At 34.1% G+C, this 20959-nt stretch overlaps 3 protein-coding genes across 10 annotated transcripts in view; 1 reads left to right on the top strand and 2 right to left on the bottom strand.

Moving 5' to 3' along the window:
• The first annotated feature begins 227 nt into the window (after positions 1 to 227).
• On the top strand, positions 228 to 18098 carry LOC123011658 (protein daughterless). 6 transcript variants are annotated; one of them, XM_044409217.1, is made up of 12 exons: positions 228 to 342; positions 6751 to 6797; positions 7521 to 7727; positions 13266 to 13556; positions 13609 to 13791; positions 14400 to 14468; positions 14587 to 14776; positions 14889 to 15006; positions 15654 to 15752; positions 15871 to 16016; positions 16070 to 16194; positions 16449 to 18098. In XM_044409217.1, exons 1-12 carry the CDS (start codon positions 258 to 260, stop codon positions 16491 to 16493), a joined length of 1605 nt encoding a protein of 534 aa, XP_044265152.1. In that variant the 5' UTR covers positions 228 to 257; the 3' UTR covers positions 16494 to 18098. The 6 variants fall into 6 exon arrangements, with proteins under 6 accessions (XP_044265152.1, XP_044265155.1, XP_044265153.1 ...); XM_044409220.1 differs by lacking the exon at positions 15654 to 15752 and adding an exon at positions 15136 to 15222; XM_044409218.1 differs by lacking the exon at positions 15654 to 15752 and adding an exon at positions 15127 to 15222.
• Positions 17981 to 20959, bottom strand: LOC123011656 (putative ammonium transporter 2). 3 transcript variants are annotated; one of them, XM_044409214.1, is made up of 8 exons: positions 20878 to 20959; positions 20678 to 20827; positions 19856 to 20622; positions 19210 to 19805; positions 18900 to 19160; positions 18717 to 18852; positions 18489 to 18673; positions 17981 to 18430 (listed from the first exon to the last, which is right to left on the bottom strand). In XM_044409214.1, the coding sequence occupies exons 3-8, from the start codon at positions 20016 to 20018 to the stop codon at positions 18116 to 18118; spliced, it is 1656 nt and encodes a 551-aa protein (XP_044265149.1). In that variant the 5' UTR covers positions 20019 to 20622; positions 20678 to 20827; positions 20878 to 20959; the 3' UTR covers positions 17981 to 18115. The 3 variants fall into 3 exon arrangements, with proteins under 3 accessions (XP_044265149.1, XP_044265151.1, XP_044265150.1); XM_044409216.1 differs by having other exon boundaries at positions 18495 to 18673; XM_044409215.1 differs by having other exon boundaries at positions 19856 to 20827.
• Positions 20270 to 20959, bottom strand: part of LOC123011848 (sodium/hydrogen exchanger 8-like) — a 4823-nt gene continuing 4133 nt past the window's right edge. The window contains exon 5 of the mRNA XM_044409498.1: positions 20270 to 20310. Coding sequence (XP_044265433.1) covers positions 20270 to 20310 — 41 coding nt within the window. The remainder of the gene's footprint in view (positions 20311 to 20959) is intronic.

The following is a 20959-nucleotide window of genomic DNA, read 5'->3' as shown; positions in this document are numbered from 1 at the left end:
TGTCTGCAAAAATTGTTTTTGACACTAGGGGCAAAAATATCAGTTGGATTTTTTGGCAGACTTTTGTTTTTATTATCAACATAACAAAGGTTACGCAGAATTATCACATTAATAAATATTTCAATAATTAACTAATGTACTTAATTAGAGGTAACTAAGTAGTTTTGTGTATTTTTTTTGAATTTCCCCCTTAGTTTGATGTTTAGTGGTCGTGTATAGGTGCCGCCAGCATCGTCAGTTGTCAGTAGTAAGTCAAAATGGCTGCCAGCGATGAAGAGCCTATGCATCATTTATATGAGGTTTTTACAAATTGTTTTAATAAAATCGCAAACAAGGCACCAGGTGAGTGAATTTTTAATTCAATACTGTCCCCGCGAAGGCCTCTTTAGGGTTGGTGGGGCCGTTCTGTGCGTGTTTGTCATCAAAATACGACCATGGTTTTAAGCGTGCGATCCAAAACATTAAAACAGCTTGTTTAAAATTGGGAATTTGTTGGTGGAATTTTGCTTTTCGGGACATTCATCGAACGAATTAACGACTACGAGTTTTAGTCGAACTGAATTTTGAATCGTTGTGGTGCTTTTGAAAAATCCCCTGCCTGTTCAGAGGATGATCATTTTGCTCTCCAGTGTTGTCATTGTGGGAAGTTTGATAACGAGTGGTTTATTTACGTTAGTTGGCCCTTTGGTGGTGGCATTTCGCATTTTTCGATACGTATAAGCAAAAAATGAACGGAATTTCGATAGGACATAATCTGCGATGTCGATGTTGTTATCATAAATTACGGATTTGATGCTTCTGTGGGATAAAAGAATGTTTTGGTGTTTCCGGTTTGAGGGAGAGCTTGCAACGAACCTTCAAATATACACAGTGGACCAAAATTTAACATTCTATTTGAGCACTCAAAGCCGCGTTTTTTTCTTTGTCACATTTCCACCGCTCACTGAGATTAATCCGCGCTTCCAGTGTTTAACTTGTCGAGATTTAAAAGGAAAATGATAAACAGGTGGACAAATAAAGTACGAGGTATACACCTTGCCACAATATTAGTACCCTTACTTCTCTCTTTTAAGCGTTTTGTCACCATTTCATGAAAAGAAATTTTTATATTCGATAAGTATTATTTTGATGAATTATTTTTATGTGTCGTGTGGAAAGTAAAGTTTGCAGCACGTGAAAAATTTCTGTGTAACTTTGATTTTTCTGGAAGGGTTCGCATAATGGGCGCCATATATCGAAAGTATATATGGGTCATATTCATACTTAATTGCTTTTACGAATTGGTCCCTACGACATGAACAGTTAGAGTTCATTATCCTGCTGTTAAAATGCTCGTGTGTGTATCTTCTTTCGTTCTTGTTTACGGCTAATGTCTTGCTGTTATTTCCAACAGGTAAAGTGAGACGACTACATTAAAACGTGGCCGCGTTTTCAGATAGTTCGTTATACTACAAAACATCTGCTTTTGGTATTCAACCGTCTTTTATACAAGACATTACAATTTTGCTTCTTATTAAGTAATGGATTAAAGTTTTTTTTCCAGTTTGTGTAGTTAATTTATTGTCGGTTTCGACATTTTTTTTTGTTTTTTCTTACACACGAGATGTGATCCAAATTAATTATTATTATTGCAATCGTGAAAAGAAAAATTCATCCAAATAAAGACAACGGATTAAAAGCTAGAGATGTTTATATTAGATGATGATTGTGTTATTGTATCATTCATATTTACAGAGTGGCCTAAAAAATCTTCCCAAAAGAAAAATAAGTGTTTTTGTCTTGTTAGTGCAACAACTAGATGAACTTGAAATTTATAGTTTTGAAAAATTTCAATTTAAAAATTTGGAAGGCAAAAAACTACACCCTGCAAGTAATCAGAAATAATTTTTATTAGTCATACAGGTGTATAATATACTAAACTATGTTTTTTTTTAATCTGGTAGAAAATTTGGTTTTATGTTTTTGAAGTATTGCAACAAATACTTGAGAAATGCCTAGAATACACTGTTAAACAATGTTTGACACTTAAAATGTTATCGACTGGTATATTTAAAAATACTACTTTTTCGTTTTTACATCTTGATTATTATTTTATTTTGACCGACAGATTTATTTTTTTATAATCTTTTTCGGCATTTAAAGTGCTTTCTACTGAAATAATAATAAATCGAGCGTTTCAAGTGAATTTGTTTTTATTGTGCGGAATGTTTAATGTAATAAAATTAATTATACTGTTATACATATTTTAAAATTTCCGATGTTTTTCTTTTGAATGGTTTTAATTTTTAGGGCAACAGGTATCATCAAGATTTTAAATTGCCAATTAAGATTATGAATTTTTGAATTAGTTACATTTCACTGTCAGTTATTAAACGAACAGTTGGTATAATAATTAAGTAAAAAGTACATAAAACCGCTGACTCATCTGAAGTAAACAGAATCTTGAATATTTTATAAGATGCGATGGTAATTAATTTATGATAAATTTGACAGCAAAAAGATATTTGGTTACTTGACGACTTTCTGCATTTAACCCATTTTTATTAAGCATTTCATTATTTCATCTAAAATTTTTACATGTTATAAGATCTTTCGTTATTAATTTCGAAAAATATTGGGTTAAAGATTATTAATCTACCTTCCATTCTGCATATTTTAATTGCATTTTGAGTGTTATTTTGTAATAATAGGTACAGCTAACAATATTTGAAGATTCTTACATAAAACCTCTACTGATGTGCAGAAAAATAAAAACCAAGAATTTTTTAAATATTTTTCTCTCACTCACCAAATACTTGTAGACACCGTACTATAATTTTAGTGCCCCTTTTTTAAACACCCTGTATATATTTTTAAGATCAGAAAAAAAATAAGCTTTTTAACATTATTAAATTCTACGTAAAAAAGTGCCTGTATAATGTCTTTGTTTCAAATCTGTATCTTCTTAATAACAAAGATATGATTTTTTTTTAAATTTTAAATTTTTTCACCAATATTATTTTCTCAAAAAATGAGCCCCAGAATGTATCACTGGTTTTTGGCTAATCCTCTTAGTTTTATTCGGACATCCAAAATGCAGCACCCTGTACAGTGCCTGACAATAAATTTAATTCACCACAAATGTCTAAATGACATTCGCCTCTTAAGCTATATGTACCTTTTAAGTCTTGTTCTGCAAGGTTGTTGTTTTGACATAAATTATCATAGATTGTTAAAGCTGCAGAAAGTTTACGTGACATCCCCTCTAGAGAAAGGGAAATTATTCGAACTTTATTAAAGTATGTAACCGAAAGTATATTGATGACCATCGTCGCTTTAATGGCGCTTTAATCTGGGGAAAATTTGACAAATTCAGTTTTTTAGCTTAAAGGGTTCAACCTCATAATATCAATTCTCCCTGGCGTATCTGGTTTTGTTGTATTCTTCCTTCCCAGCTTTTATATTATTTTTCGTTAATAATTCAAAATCATTCAGTTTTTCCTTAGTAACCCCCGTAACTAAGAAAAAATCGGAATCACCGTTCCAATGTATTTTTTATGAAATGCCGAGGCGAGATATTGATACATTTGATTAAGGAGGCGGTGTTGATGACAGCTTGATGACTGACAGTATTGTGACAATAAAAAAAAATCTGCACGGTTTACATCTAATTTTTTTGATGTGACAGAACAATGGTGGGCCAAATTTATTATCTAGCACTAAAAAAAATAGATGTCTAAAATCAAGAGAAAAATTAACTTTTCTTTCCACTGAGTCAGTATATAGAAGTTTTAATTACAGATCAATCGGGGGACATATTATATTAAAATAAAAAAACCTAGTCTTTTTTTTTTAATGGAAATGCCAAACAGTCTTAACGTTGGCATCACTGTAAATTCATTCATGGTAATTTTTATAAAGGAAGTTGGCAGTTCCGGTTTTTTGAATTAATTTGAAAACAGTGTCATTAATCGTCAACACAAAAAATCATCTAAGAAAATTTAGAGACGAAACACCAAAAAAGAAACAAATTCGGTACACTAACAGTTTTTCGAAATTTGGAAACGAATAGTTCGCAAGCAGGAAGTTAGTAAAAGGGCCCGTTAAAATGTAGACGCAATTTGTAATGCAGGTTTGCTAAACATTCTTAATTTTTAGCAAAAAATTGACAAGAATACAAAATAAACTTGAATGAGCAAGAACCTCGGAAAGAACGCAATTAAATTAGTGTCTTGTGCATCGTTTTTTGAGGAATGAGTTGAAAAAGTAATAATTTTGAAACTAAAGCTGAAGAAGAATTTATAAAATGCATCAACTTTGAGCTAATTTCAATCAATTACACAAAATTCATTGCCAATCATCATAATACCTACTTTATCTTTTGCTAAATAACTTTTTTCTGTATATACATCCTTTTTCTTCAAAGTTTTTGTAGCAAGAATCTGATTTTTGTCTACAACATTGTACTAACTTGCGGTGTGTTTCTGTCAAAATTATTAGCACTGAATTCTGTCTTTAGACCTTAGGTAATGATGCCTGTCCTCAGGTATTCAATTATAGTCCTTTCAAAGAGCAAACAGGCACACAAGATTCATAAAAGTCAAAATTTTGACAACATCTCAATTGGAACACATAACCATAATTTTTTAACAAAATTTCTAGGGACAAAAACAAAGAGCAAACAAAATTTGTGGCTATGGAGACAAGCTGCTACCAATTTTTTCACCAAAATTTTGACTTGGTAATTTCCATTAAAAAAAAAAAAACAGGTACTTTATACTTATTGTTTACAAAAAGCAATTTGAGAATTAAAAGCTTAACATTTTATTTAAACTATTATTTGAGGATTCACAAATTTTAATTAACATTGATATTAATTAAATACTCATTTATTATTTTTGTAGCTAAATAAATTCGGCTCATAATAATTTGCTTCTATTTATAAAGCAGCACTTACCTACATCGATAGAAATGATTTACCTAGTTCTGTTCACAAGACAAAAATAAAATTTAGTTTGAATGATAAGTATATCTAATTTTTTATCTAGGATTTTTGTAAAAATTACGTTAATTATCCTTATGTCGTCATTGAGATGCTAAACTTTATGAAAATTGCATTTTCTTTCAATAACTTCTTGGGACTCTTTGAAAAGGATCTTTATGTTCTTTACGTAATTTCTCAGCAATGAATGTGTTTCGGGGCCCGTTTCGTTCCACATGTCAAACATAATCGAAATCAACACATTTCTGCGCCGTTGGACCTGTCTCGAACAAAACCATGGTCAACTTCCTATCTTCTGGCTCTGATCTCCACTAATGAATATTATCTTATTATGACATTCACGTTGTAATGAGAAATATTTCACGTTCTCGTGAACACCAGAATCCGCCCAACATTATATAGGTACATGTACCCCGATAAAATACTGGTGTTGCGACTAGACCTCTTTTATTTTGACATCATTATATCGGCATAAATTGACAGAATGCGATGCGATTTTATTTTGATTGATGAGGGCATACTTCAACTCGTTTTTCTTCATCGTGATGCATATTACGTTCATTTAACAACAACTTGTTAAAGAAACTTCAAAAACTAGACTAACAAAAGTGATACGTTGAACCCGAAAACGCACACCTTCCAAACATGCCGCAATAAAAATCGTGCTTTCCATATGGCAGGGTTTGCTTTGATTCAGTTTTTTGGATTTCACAGTCGGCCATCTGTTTTTTCCGTTAGTTGTGATGTCATCAAGGATGAAACTGGAGCGAATGAAGTTCAAGGTTGTTCTTTGTAAGAAAATTATGGAAAATTACAATTATCACGTGACTAAAATAAAGAATTTTAAATACCTCAAGCCACGTAGGTAGTCAATGGTCTGAATGCTGCGAATGCAATTTTTGTGGTTGCGTTCTAGTAAAGAAGTCATTTATTGATACAAATCTTGACATGAGATGAGTCGTAAATTTACATACAATAAAATTAGAAGTGTTGTGAAAAAGCTTGAATCAAAACATGTGTAAATTGGAAACTAGGACTTCCAATAGCAAGATGAAATAAAACAATGGGTTGGAATATAGGCCTGGTAATAAATAAGGGTGAACAAGGACAGGAAACACTTTGACTGTAGGTATAGTGCTCTACAGGTTATTTCATATATGAGGGGGAGAATATAATAAAAAATTATGTGAATTATAGGGTACAGTAATTTTGTAGGGGTTGAAACAAACTGTAACCAAAGAACAGTAGTATTCTTTATAGCTTTAGAAAAGCAGAATAAATTTTATTGCCGTTAAATAAGTTGTAAAAAATGGCAGCCTCTCCGGAGTCTTTTATTGATGAGTCAGTTAAAAATAATTCAAAATGAGAAGGAAAAAAATCAACAAAGAAATACAAAAAGTCTAAAGTTTTACAGATTAATAATTTCGTTGATTCTAAATCAGGTAACAGCAAAGTGACAATTAAAATCGGGAATATACAAAACTTCAATACGGTAATTCAAATGATGTCTTTTTTGTCGAAATAAATAATTACGTATTATTTCTGCGACATAGCAAAACTCCGACTGTATCGTAACGTTGTAATAAAGGTCTGCGGTGATTTATTCGCGACATTTCTACTTTATGGTCAAAATCGAATCGCGTGAAATAGGTCAGTGTAGAATCGTCAGTTTCGTTTGTCACTTTGCTCCGGGAGATGTATTGAAGAGATTTTGACGTATCATTAAATCGATTTGATTTTCTCAAGTTTTGTATTTTTTTCTGTTTCAGAAAAACCCGGTTTTCAATCGCCATATGGTGGCATAGACAACGGAATGGTGAGTTTTATGCAAATATTTGCTTTTTAATTTTTTAATTAATTGTGGAAATAATGAACGAAAGAATTTGATATATCTGTTGTATTTTTTTTAAACGTAAAGGGTTTGTGATTTTTAAAGATTATGTATTTATAATTAATTAAAATAAAATCTTGCTTAGTCTGTCTAGATTAGCAAAAGTCGAATATTTGATTGGCAGTCATGACAGACATTGACACTTGAGTGACAGACTTAAGCCGCATTTGTTTATTAAGTAGGTATACACAAAAAATTAACGTAAAATGTTAGTTTTAAATTGTGACAATAGATCTGAAAACGCGCAACTTCTAGAAAAACTATTTTTATTAAAAAAATTATCGCGTTTCTGCGTAACTTGTATTCAAGTCATGAGAATAATCATAACAATATGCTGTTTTATCGTGTCGGCAAGATTCAGTTCGTTTTTATCACGTTATTTTTCTTTTAATTAATGGTAAAGGGAGGACTTATTGCGTTGTTAAATTTTCTTCCCCACAACCTCAGTAATAATTTACGATCGGCGAGATCCATTAATCGAATTTTCAAACGTGACCATAAAACTGAAAATAATAGGCGAGAAATCACCAACCCTTTTATCGAGTCAGGTGAAGCGGACGAACGACCGGAAGTGCACTTAGATGTGTACACGTTGACGTTAATTTTTCCTGTGTTGGAAGCTGAATTATTTCTTTTGAATGATAATAGGCCTACGCCATAAGTCCGGCGGGTCCGGTATATACGGGTCCCGGAGCCAGTCCGACACAAGCCACAGGAGAACCGTTCGCAGCAGATAGCCCTTATTTTCCATTCAGTGCTAGGCCGGGAAGTAGACTATCGCCTGCGAAACCTAAAGCCGGCCTTAGGCCGACCAAAGAAGAACCGCCACCGGGAAATTCGATCGACAACCAGTGGGTAAGTAGCGGTGAAAAAATGAAATATGAAAAGAGAAAAATTTAAAGAGACAGTCGCAACTCGATTAAATTGTATCATTATGTTTTCTATATTATTCTAGAACCGACTTTCCCCTCGGTTTAATTAATTGGATCACTTGTCTCGTATGTGCGATATATACTGAAGAAAGCGTTTTACTTGGGTTTTCTTGTGACCGGTCCGAGTTCTTTTGAGATAATTGCCTTGTCAGTCATTGCAAATCACCCGAAGGATTCCGGGACCGTGAAAGTGAAGGAAATTCGGAAGGAAATCCGAGAGAAAAAAAATAACACCTGTCTGTCATTCGACTAAGAGAGATCGGTGTAGAGATCAAGCCAGAATTAATTCAGTCGCAGATTGATAAAGAATGAGGAAATGAGTCCAGTGATGTTATTTGATTAATAATAAGCTTCGTTCAAGTTTATTATTAGAGTTATTCTTTGACCCTTCTTGCATAAGGAAAAAAAACATAAATGTTAGTTACGTTACAGTATTCTAAATATAGGTCGGTCAGAATAATATTTTCAGCGACATTTAAATCGAAATCGATGACACCTGTTGCGTATTAAGGGTTGGTCACTTCTAACGGGCAGATACATTATTTATGCCATTTGAATTTTTTCACTAATTACTTAATTGTATTTGAAGAAAAGTGAGAGTACACCTGCAAATGGTATTTAATTTTTTTTAATCTAACTTGGTTACAAGATAACCAAGGTGCACCTGTGACAACTGATAAATTATTAATTTCTGTAATTAAGAGTTTTGCTCATTGTAGCACATTTTTTTATTGTAGCACTGGTACCAAAAGTCGATTTAAAACCACACATGCTCTAACAAATACTAAGATTTGAGGTTCGGTAATATGGGAACCGAACACATGAGATTAAGCGATAATAACGTCCTAAATCGTGTATATGCAAAAATTGATCAAAAACACCCTTTTACCGAGGTTTGCCCTCGGTTGCGTCGAGAAACAGGCCGGTACCGGCGAACAATACTCATTAATATAAAAACAGGATTAAAACTTAAACGATTTTTTGGCTTTCGAAATGATGAAGTAAATGATTACCAAAAAAGCTCAAGAACTAATCATCTCATGTGTTGTGCAACTAATGAGCAAACACTACAAGCTCGTACTTAAAACAGGCAATTTGTTGTACCCAAATCCTTTTTAAATTCCTTATAATTACATTGGAAATTTGAAAACTTATTTTTTTCTTGTCATTGTTTAAGTTTAAAACCGTTCAAGTGGTCGTTTGTCTCCTGGAATGTACGAGCTTCGCTTTGAGTGTACAAAACAGCCGTATAAAGTAATCCAACACCAACCGGATATGTTTTTACCTTAGTGTATTATTGTACTTAAATTTGATGGGGGGTCGTCGGTTTCTTGAACGGCTTAGGGTGAATTTTATGTCGCTAAGGCATTGTAATGAACATGAAGAAGATAGCATTTCCTGAGTTAACCGTCAGCAAATGGAAAAACGTAAAAAATACGAGAAGGCGTTGATATGCCCGGATCGTTACAATTTATGCGATTAGGTTGTTAAAGGAGGAAGTCTAGTATTCACATCGTCATATTGGATATATTCATAAACAATGCGAAATGTGGTAATAGACGACATTGCATGTTCCTTATTTGTCATACAATGTGTGTAGGTATATTACCTTCTGAATTTTTCTCAAATGTCGGTTCTTTGTGCTTTCGATTAAGCAATTTCTGAATTGGAAAGGAAGTAAATCACTAATGGGAGAGGGATGGATATCATGGGCACATGTCGGGAACGTGACGCGGACCGCGGACTGAACACTTTTCGTTCAATAAATAAACACGCATTACGCTCAATGAAACATATGGATGTTTGTTGTTCCAAGGCCGACGATTTTTTTCTCTCAAATTGGTAATTAATTCTCCGCATACCTTTCAATTTATTAATGGTGGACAAAGGAAATTCCAGGAGTTGTGTTAAGGCGTACTTAGAAGGCGTCGCGTGAACCAACCTTTAGCCGATCAGTGCCAAGCAGTCTGTATCGGAATATGGTAGTGGGGCAGAAGTTATGGGTAGTTCCTATTATTGCACTATACCTACACATGAGACTGCTTCTAATGAGTGTACAAGTGGCGTTTCGGTCGCTGTGACTGTAATGGTATCGTAAATACGTGAAAGTGATTTTAAAGAAGGGTTGGTGCGTTTATTTAATATTAACGCGGTTCGGATAGAACGGTCGACAAAAGTTGAAGGATACGTAATTATTGCGCTCGGTCTCGCATAAAGTATAGTATTTATCGTTGATTGGGGATAGGATTTTTTATTGTTGATTCGCGAATGATTTATCGTCGCGCACAAAATGTTGGTACACTTTCTACGAGGAATTAATTTCTATCGGTTTAAAAATTGGATGGATAAACTTTTAACCCGAAGATTAATTACACATACGTTCGGAAGATAAGGAAACACTTTGTTGTGTCGATGAAATGGAGTATCAAGACGGATTTTATATGACCAAACAGAATTTTTGGAAGTGTAATAGTAATATGCAGTCGGAAAGTGGGGTGAGTTTTTTTCTTAGTGGAACGACATGGTAGGTGTTTAGTACGTGCAAATGCATTTTTTATGTAGCACATAGTAGCGATAAAAATCAGATTTGTGACGATGACTTTTTGGAGATTTGCGACAATTTATGAGAAAGACCATGTGGTGAGAATATTTACGAATTTCATTATCGTCCAAACTGATAAATGCCCGTACACAAAGTCAATTCGGCGTTTGAGTAATTGGCCATAATGACTTAATTTATAATTTGATTTCAAATCGGTGTGCACAATTCACCCGAAAGCGCGTTAACGACTATGTAACTGATAATTTTTCTGTGCACAAAGTTATCTCTTTTTTGCGCATAAAAGCTTCCACGGTCAACATTCAATGCAAATTATTTTCATTGATATTTTTGAACGGCTCATGAAAATTATAGGGGGAAAATGCAAAAAAAAATTGGATGCGGAATTTGTTTGGTCTTCAAATTGCTTTCTCATAACGAATTAATTTAGTGCAAACACCCTGTATAATCAGATTACAAATGATAAATCCTATTAATTTAAGAAATTGACGTTTCTAAATAGATTTTTTGTTTTTGACCAGGGAAAATATTTTTTTAATTAATTAATTACTCAAGATTATTAACAACCTTTAAAGTCGCGGTCAATTCATAGTGGCCACTTCCCTGTGAAAATTTGAAAAAATTGAATTGTGTAAATCTGACTTTGAACATCCAATTGTTTTTTTAGGGACATATCTATCAAAAATAACAATTCTGAAAGTCGGGTTAGAATACACATTTAATTATTTAATTTTTGGAAACCCATGACAGTAGTTGTCAAACTAATCACTGTTTCAGTAATAGTCAAATTGCAGTTTTTCAAAAACAATTATCATTTGTTCTATCAAGAGACGGCATAAATATGATTCTAGTTTATCTGTCTTAATCACTAACTAACTAAAAATGTTGTAATTTTTGAAAGGGTGAGCAAACTAGAGAAGATTATCCAATTTTTCAAAATTTGTAATCGAGTTCGTATCGGAATATGTATTATTGATTGCATCTTTCAGGCGTAGGCCTCGTAAAATTATGTGAAACACCCTGTATAACATGTACTGCGCCTGTTACAATTGTTGGCATTTGGCCGCACATATCTCTGGAGGGTATAGGCCACTCACAGTGGAGAAATTAAGAACAAGAAGAATTGTTGGAATAATTTAGTTACTTCTTCTGCCAACATAGACACAACCCACACACTAGAGGTGGTGGGCTAGGGGCTGCCAACTTTGCAGTAAATGAAATGGCCACTACGAATTGACCCCGACTTTACATTAATAACCTCATTTTTTACTCTTGTCATGTTTGTCATTTTGACTTATTGACTTTCAAAAATATTGTTTTGTGGTATCACCGCCTTCTTAATGAAATGTATCAATATCTCGCCTGGGCATTTCGTAAAAAATGCATTGGAGCAGTGATTCCAAGTTTTTTCTTAGTTACGGGAGTTACTGATGACAGTAAAAGGTAGTTTACAGTGAACTTTTTGAAGTGACAGAAAAATACTGCCCAAAATTTTAATTCCACAACTGTACACAGTTTATTTTGTTTGTTCTTTTGTAATTTTTTTAATGAGTGGTTAGAAATTAATTTTTAAGGTATGTGACTCACATTTCGTCATTCGATTTCACGAATTCAGTTGTACCTACAGTTGGTTGCAATAAAAACGGAAAATTGAATTTTCTTTAGTATGAAACAGGTTTTGCCTTTGTCAATTTAGTTGTCAGTTTGTCATCATTCAACTAATTTTTTCTGCAATGCCGCACTAAATGCCGAGAACATCAAATGCAAATCAAGATAATCAATTAGTTGACCTACCTAATGTGTATTGAATACTACAGATTAACTCCCAGTTTCTAACTTAACCTTTTAGAATTAAGCCATGTTCACACTATGGATAAATATAAAAATCTGACATTTTTATGCTTTAACATTTTCCGACAACCAAATGTACATGTCGGGTTTTTGTAATTCGTATGATAAAATAGAACTATTAAGTTCTGGCGTAAGAGAATTTGTTCAAATTTATTTGCAATTACATTATTTCCCATTTTTTCACGCTGCAAGTCAAATGACTTGACAAATTTATTGTGGCTTGTTAGCAAGAAGAATGTATGTATCAATGAGTGCATAAAAATAAACAATTATATGTATTAAAAAATAAGATTTTTTAATGAATAAATTTACAAGTAGGATTACGTATGTAATGCATTATAATGCGTAACACTAATAGAATGGAACAAAAATGCATAAAGATTTGAGGGAAAAGTTAGTGTTGAAATCAATTCAGGTTTCGTGCAAATTATCTCGGAAAAACAATCATTAAATGAATAATAAAAGACTTGGATAAGTTCAAATCTGACATTACTATTTATGTCACATTCCCACGTCATCGTCCAGGTATCTCACTCGATGATCGACGTGGAAACTCTACCAATTAAATAATAATGGAATATAGATTGAAAAATTATACACTCTCCTTTATGATGCAAAAGTTAATTTTCTTCTCGAATTTCATTACATTTCAAAAGTTAGAATTCTTGTGAATAACAATCAAGAGACATCGATCTAAATAAAGACATAAACGATGATGTGGCGAAAAATGGAGATATAAAACACGCGTCCGTTGAAGAATATATTGGCGAAATATGCTGAATGGTCAGTTAAAATCGCCCCTAGATAATAAATTTTCCAAATGCAAAATAGATCGGACACAATAAAATTCTCAAATCGGACCAAAACAAAACTTTTATGGTCAATAAAAGTCTCAATAGTGCTTATTGTGTCACAAAAATTATAAGAATAAAAAATTGTAGTACATCTCCACCCTTCCTGGATGAACAATTGTAAAATAATATGATCGTTAATGTGTAGTTTTTATAATTTATTGTACTTCTTTGTTAAAAACTTTTTTGTTTGTTTCAGTACGGCTCGGATGAATTCAACGACTCGCCCCGCTACACCTCGCCGAACCCATCAACGGGTTACTACCTAGGCGCAGATGCCACACCCGGGGAATGGCACCCGTCGTACACCACCAGCGCGTACCAAACGTACGAAGCGTACGGTCTCATCCCTGAAACAGAAGGTCAAGGTCTGCCCCCAATGTCTTCGCTAAGGCCGAACGGTACCGCCGTAACCACCATGTCCGGTACGAACAGTTCGACTTTCGGTCCGGCGAATCACACAGACGGTGTGAATAAAGCTTTAGGAACAGTGAGTGATTGGAGGAAAGTAACACGAACGCAAAAAAACACATTTTTTTCAGATTTATCCAATAGTGGAACAAGCTAGCGCTAGTAGTTATAGTTCGGCCCCGTCGACGCCGGTTAGTTCGCCACCTCCATTAGCGCCATCTAGCTGGTTAGCTAATCATAACACTCCACATTCGCCCCATTATACACAATCGGTTAATGTGAATAATAGTGCTGCACCTCAGGGTTTACATATGGTGAGTGAAGGAAGGAGGGGAGGAATGTTTTGTAATGATGTTTGAAAGTTGGAAAAAAATTGCTGCCACAATTGGCGATGTATAATTGTTACTATTGTTTTGGATAAACTTAAAGACAAAGTAACTGGTCAGTTTCACATTGCACTAGTGTGATTTTTACAGTATTCGATTGGTGGTTTTAAAATGACAGTAGCAAGAACAATGGAAACAGAAGTGAAAGGCGAATATCCAATTATGTCAAATACGACTCGTAACACCATATTAGTTTTAATTAACTTCTAATTGTGTTATTTTATTTATCCGTTTAGTTTTTTCTTGCATAATATAAAAATATAGTCTTATTTGGAAAAGATTTATTGCACGCGAATGTATTTACTGAAAGAAATGGATTTTTTAATTTTTTTTTGCACTTTCAAGCATCACAGATGAATGAATTTTTAATAACTAGTGCTCTGCTTTATATACAAAAAAAGAAATGGTTGATTGAACGTTGATGTACACTCGATAATAACAATTCACCATCAAGGGTACATCTTGTATTTTTTTGGTAGTTTTGTTTTTTCGTTGTTTTGTGTTTGCATGGTGTTTTTTTTTGTTTTTGTGTGAAGCCTCCCGCCCCCGAAGCGCAACGCTTAGATGATGCAATTGGCTTTTTAAGAGACCACGCGGAAGTAAATGTAAGTAATTTTTTTTTTTTCGTAGTGTATTAGTTTGATTTTTTTTTAATTTATAAATGCATGCTAAAAGTACCAGCGTTCTATGACGAATGCATTGTGAAATGGGGTTTTATTTCAGGGAACACGTATGGAAGAAAGACTGGACGACGCGATTAACGTGTTGCGTAATCACGCGGAACCCCAAATTATAGGGCAGCTTCCACCCAATCTTACACAACACCAGATGACGACACTGGGCTACACAGCGGCGGCGTCGGAACCACACATACCCGATACAGTTAAAGTAGAAAGAGCGACATACAATACAAGTACGTCTTAGTTTTGTGCCTTTGGTAAACTAATCGCACAGTTAGTGATCTAAATGCATTACAAAATTTATACACACTGGTTATGTGGCTATTACTTGTCGTATATTTGCAGAAAAACGCAAAGAGCCTCCAGATAGCGACACAAAACCATCCAGTTCAGTAGAAACGATAGTACAACCAAATTCTACCAGTGGGCCTCCACCAAAAACGACAAAAAGGTCTAGGAGATAGTAAGTTGTTTTTTTTTTTAATTTGTTTAGGGTTTTTTGAGGCAAAAATTTCAATTTGTGTTGAGATCGAGTCTTGTGCGAATCGTTTCGCCATGACTTAATCATTTTATTACTAATTAGTTGTTCAAGTAATGGTGACGAAGATGAAATTGATGATCCAAGCAACAAGGCCGTACGCGAGAAAGAGCGTAGGCAGGCCAACAATGTTCGTGAACGGTATGTAAAAATAGACACACGTTTCCTAACATCCTTTCTTTTCTTCTTGCTGTGGTCGATATTACAGAAATTGTGCTTACCGATTTGATCGGGAGTGCAGAGCCATTCCCTGATTCTCGTCCTCACACTTTCTCCACCAATTCTAATATTATAAAGGCCCACATTCAGAAAAACAAATGTTACGTTTAGACAGTGAACAGTGACGTAACATTCGTGGTTAAGAATTTGGCCAGCATGTGTAGTTGTTTTAATGTTTTTTAATCGTTTTTATTATTGATTTATATTGTTTTACAGAAACACATGAATATGGGCCTTGATATACCCCAAAAGAGTGTGTCTAGTTACATACTGAATTCGGTGTGTTTTTATGAATTTGATTAGGCTTTAACGATAATTTCTCTTCTCGTACCTTTGTTGTAAGAATTTCATAGTTGTTCCAGTGCGGACGAAACGGAAGAGGGTGAACTAGATCCCGATATTAAAGCGCAAAGGGAGAAAGAGAGGAGGCAAGCCAATAACGCTAGAGAAAGGTGTGGATCAGATTAATTTAAACATGAGTGTATTTTGGCCTATATTCATTTTCTGTGTTTCATTGAATTCAAAATCAAATTGTTTTTACTTTTTCGGTATTGAGTATGTTAATTGTAGGATACGTATTCGTGATATTAACGAAGCTTTAAAAGAACTGGGAAGGATGTGCATGGCGCACCTAAAGACAGATAAACCACAAACGAAGCTTGGTATTTTAAATATGGCGGTCGAAGTCATTATGACTTTAGAACAGCAAGTTAGAGGTAATAATTTCGCATATTTTATTCGTTTTTATTTACGTTTTGCATTTGAACAGAGAGGAATTTGAATCCTAAAGCAGCATGTCTAAAACGACGAGAGGAAGAAAAGGCAGAAGATGGCCCTAAATTAGGGCCAGGGCCGCATCATATGCTTACTGCCCAACATTACCCCACCTTACCGGTAAGTCAATTCACAAAATGATATTTATGAAAAGTTGTGACAAAGCTATGTTACATTGATAACCGCATGAGATCATTTATTTCTCGTAATACTGAAGTATTTCTAAATAAAACAAATTGAATGATTATTTAATGGAGTTGTTTTAATGAACGTTTACAAAAATTGTTAAACGATTAGTTTTATACTTTGAAAATAAATGATTGCATGTAAATTTGGTTACAGTTGGATGTTTCGGAAAGTTGTTTTTGTTCCAGGGTGCTCCTGCCAACTTGCCTCACAATCCGGGCCAGCCACAATAGCAGTGCTAAAAAGGCAGGTCTGCCACCTGTACATAACTTTTCGTACAAACGGCTCTCATCATTTGTTCATCAATGATCATGCAACAAACTATATTATATTTTTTTAAGAATGTTCTGTAGTGATACAATAACGTATTTTATTGTTTTACAAATTACTTTTCACTTACTGAGATGGAAAAAAGAGATGTTTGATGAGCGTTTTGACGCACGACCGGAGAAGTATTTCCTATATTTTTTTTCATGTCGAACAATTTTGTGTGTGCCAAATAAAGAAACACAATACTCTTACCGTGAAACACATACGTACGTTTTTGATCTCTTTTAGCCATGATTTTTGTGACATATTTTCGTAGTTCGTAGCAAAATTGTGCCATTCGTTTTAAATTTTTTTCGCTTTTTGATAAAAGCGAGAAAAATTCAATCCGTACTCCGATCGTGCGTCGACGAAATTGATACATGCGCCAGTATTTTGAAAATTATGACTTATAGAATTTTTATGAGAAGTCGTCTTCTCGTCACAAACTGTAAATAAGTGTTCATTAGTGTGGCCGGTGACTTTTCTCCAGTATTTTGATATGCAATATAAAATTTAACTTACGTATTACGAAAAGGGGGAGAGGTTTCCGGTGCTCTCTTAAATATATGCCATTGAGAAATGAACATAACTTAAGATATTACTTATTTAATATTAAACGGTCTGTTTATTCACTGAACTATTTTTTTATATCTTATATATTTTATTATTTGAGCGGTAGATTTTTTTAATTATTCTACTAAACTTAGTGCAACTTTAAAATTTAGTTTGGTGTTCAAACTATAACCAGATATATCAATACATTTTTGTTCATTATTTTTAATTTTAAGTTTTATGTAATATTTAACTATAATTTTTATTAGGTATATTTTATTTTAAGGTAAAGATGTAATTTTTGCATTGTTTCTCTTTTAGCTTTTTAGTGAATTTTTATTTATATTTGTTTTTATTGTTAAAAAAAAGCTCAGTTTGAATTCCGATAGAGTTCAACCGACAGTTTATTGTTGCAATGCAATCAGGATTTAGCGTCATTGTAAATTTTTTGCAATAATTCGTAATGGCATAGTATATTTTTCATTCCACTGGCAGCCATTTTGTACTATTATTTATTAGGCAGCAAATGGAAGACATTAATCGCGGCAGCCGTGCATATAAACACAATCATTCATCTTCTATTTTGGCTCAATTTTCAATATTGGTGCAACTAATTTTTTTTGTTTTTGTATTCTAAATATTTTGTAAAGCGAATCTTAATCATTAACATTGTTGTCTACAATTACACAAATTGTTTAGACGTTTGATAATGATATATATATTTTTTTAGTTAGTGGACAACATGTTATTCTTGAGATTTGGCTCTTAAACGATTAGACGATTTGTAAAGCTTACCTTGACATGTATAAACGTTTAAAGCGGATGTGTTTTTAAGTATATAAAAAAGTATATATGAATAAAATACAGCGTGATGAAAAAGTAAACTTAAGATATACAGTTAGAATACGGTATAAAATGAATATCAATGTAATATACAATACGTACATAATATACTATGTGCCATTTTTCATAAACAACTGTTTCATTAAAATTTTTAGTTGATCCAAGCCATCTGAGATGGTCCCGGACCCGGATTATCACTCCTATCACCTAAGTCTGTTTCCTTCGGCGCAGATTTTTTTCTCGCCTTCTTGGGTAATAAATTCTTGGCCAAATTAATTCCCAAATTCCTGTTTCTGGTTATGTCTCTCAAGATCTTGGAAAATTTGTATCGTTTTTTTCTCGATAAATTTTTAACCAAATTAATATTTCTCTCATGCATAGGATTCATCCCAATATTATCAATTCGACGAACATCCTCTGAATCCAGAACCGGACCCAAAACAGAAATTGCTCTCGATACGCCCACCTGGAAGGTCAGAATTTCAAAATTAAATTATTCATATTCAGATAAAATATCTATTAACATTTACATTCCCATGTTTAACAGAATGTTCAGTCAAGTCAGCTCCTAAAAGCTCAGCATGGACTTCCATTCGAATCGTCACGATCTTATTTATAAACCAGAGAAGGATAACAGAACTGACGATGCCCCAGCAGGTTAAGCAAACGCAAGCCAGACTTTGAACACCCAACAGGTACCAACCGCCCCCTAAAAAGAATTTACAATATTGCCCAAGTTAGGTGATTTGTACCTTTAAATAAACCGCGCCTGCCACTTGTTGTGTCTAAAGGAAAAGGATCGTCGGCGAAAAGCCCTACAGCTAAAACCCCCCAAATGCCCCCAATCCCATGGACAGCACTAGCACCCACTGGATCGTCAATCCCCATCTAAAATTTTTAAGTCAAATAAAACAAAAACATCTTTGTGGACGCACCAAATCGAAGAGTGGCATAAAACCACACGCTAGTAGCGCTCCCACAGCACCAATTACTAAAGCTTCCCATGCTTGATACAAAAAACAGCCGGCAGTTACGGCTACTAGCGACCCCAAAATACCATTAATTATGTCAATAGCATCAATGAGCCCTTTTTGTCTAATTAGTGAATACAGCAGGCTGGTAGTGCCTCCTCCAAATGACGAAATCATTGTCATAACAGCCGCTCTTGCTGCATAATGCCATTTTTCACCACTCAGCTTCCCAAAATAGTAATTTTAGTCATAATAAAAACAAAATTAAATATACCCCATAAGTACTTCCAGAATTGAAGGCTAGCCATCCCCACCAAAGTACAAATAGTCCCATAACTGCATTAACGGGATTCCCCAATGGGAGTGATTTAATTCCATTGTCGTACCGGCCAAGTCGTGGCCCCAACATAAGAGCACTGGCCATTGCCGAACTCCCTCCAATTAAATGAACAGCCCCCGAACCTGCAATATCAACAGCTCCCATTTTTTTCAAAAAGCCTTGATCCCCCCACATCCACCCCGCAGGAATGCAGTAGATGGCAGTATTGAGAAAACTAAAAATGCAATAGGCTTTGAAATTGCACCTTTCGGCCATAGCCCCGCTGACTATGGTGGTGGCGGTAGTGGCAAAAGACAATTGAAAAATAAAAGCGGCATAAATGGCCCCTTTTAAGGGATCTTTAAGAACGGGGTCTGTGAAGAAGTCGCCGAAAGCGATGAAACCGTTGCTGAGGGGGCTGCGTCCGAAAGACAACCCGAAACCGAAGATCCAATAAGTAAGACCCCCTAAGACTATGTCGACTACATTTTTCATCATTATATTGACTTCATTCTTGATCGATACGCAACCGGACTCCAGCATGCCAAAACCTGAAAAAAAAGTTATTGTTGTTGCAGGAAGGAATGTTGAAAGTTCATACCTGTTTGCATTGTGAAAATCATAAAAGAACTTGTTATGATCCAGTTGGTGTCTTCGGGATCGATATCGTATAGCCATGGTGTAGCGGCTGTGGTGTTCCTTGATTCGGACATGACAAAAGAGTGAATTTGTTGAAGATTGATTAAGATCGGAACAGTAAACATTTGAATATTTTACCTTGTTTTTGAGCAATTTTATTTAGCCTTGAGCTTTTTTGACAAGAAGAAGATTACGTGTAATAATTTAAAAGGTTTTCTGTGTTACTATATAAGACATTTATGGGGGTGATCGATTTTAGGGTAATTATCTAAACATTATACGAAAAATATAGGCGAATGGAGTGACAATATTTGGAAATAAAAAACATCTAAACGGAAACAATTAATTACTTTTGTGCTATAATGATGTACAAAGTTTAATAGCCGAATAGGCGTTCGGCTTCGTACCTTTTCTTAGCTGTCATTTTGCAAGAGTTTGCAATCGGGTGATCGCAAATAAAGGAAAAATCGTTTAGATGTAATCGTTAATGAACTTATTATAACCGACGATAGCAGCGATGAAAACGATTTTTGCTTTAGTAATTTTGAAGACAAGGATTAGGGACGCATGGCAGTGCGTATATTAAAACAAGATGTCAAAAGATTACTTATAAAAATTAAAATACAAGTTGAATTATTCTAGAAAACTCCTCAAAACATTTTTAAATGAGATGTTTTTGGTATTTTCCCATACAGATCGCATATCGCTGACTCATGTCAGAAGTACATACTACAAAAATAAATTTGACAATCTCAGTTGTCACTAAGATGTTCTACGTTTCTACCTCGCTTCATAGAACGACTTTTGATAGCATCACAATTATTGTAAACGAAAAAACAACCATATATACTGAAGAAATAACCAGTTCTTATTGAGATGCTGGTGCAACCTGTAATCTAACTTTGGAAGATTTTGACTGTTTAAGTACATTTTCCTGAAATATTATTAAACTCAAAACTCTTTCTTAAACTTTTTTTTTCATACCGATAGAGATTCACTCTTGCTCATAAGTTCTACACTTCGCTCAGACATTTTCTTTCTGATCTCTGAAATAAGTCCTTTACTA

This window comes from Tribolium madens, unplaced genomic scaffold, assembly GCF_015345945.1.
Source record: "Tribolium madens isolate multiple individuals breed KSU strain unplaced genomic scaffold, Tmad_KSU_1.1 Scaffold_91;HRSCAF=231;Tcas5.2_LG7, whole genome shotgun sequence".
NCBI classification, from domain to species: domain Eukaryota; kingdom Metazoa; phylum Arthropoda; class Insecta; order Coleoptera; family Tenebrionidae; genus Tribolium; species Tribolium madens.
The sequence above is the reverse complement of the archived record's forward strand: the minus strand, read 5'-3'. Positions and strand labels throughout refer to the sequence as shown.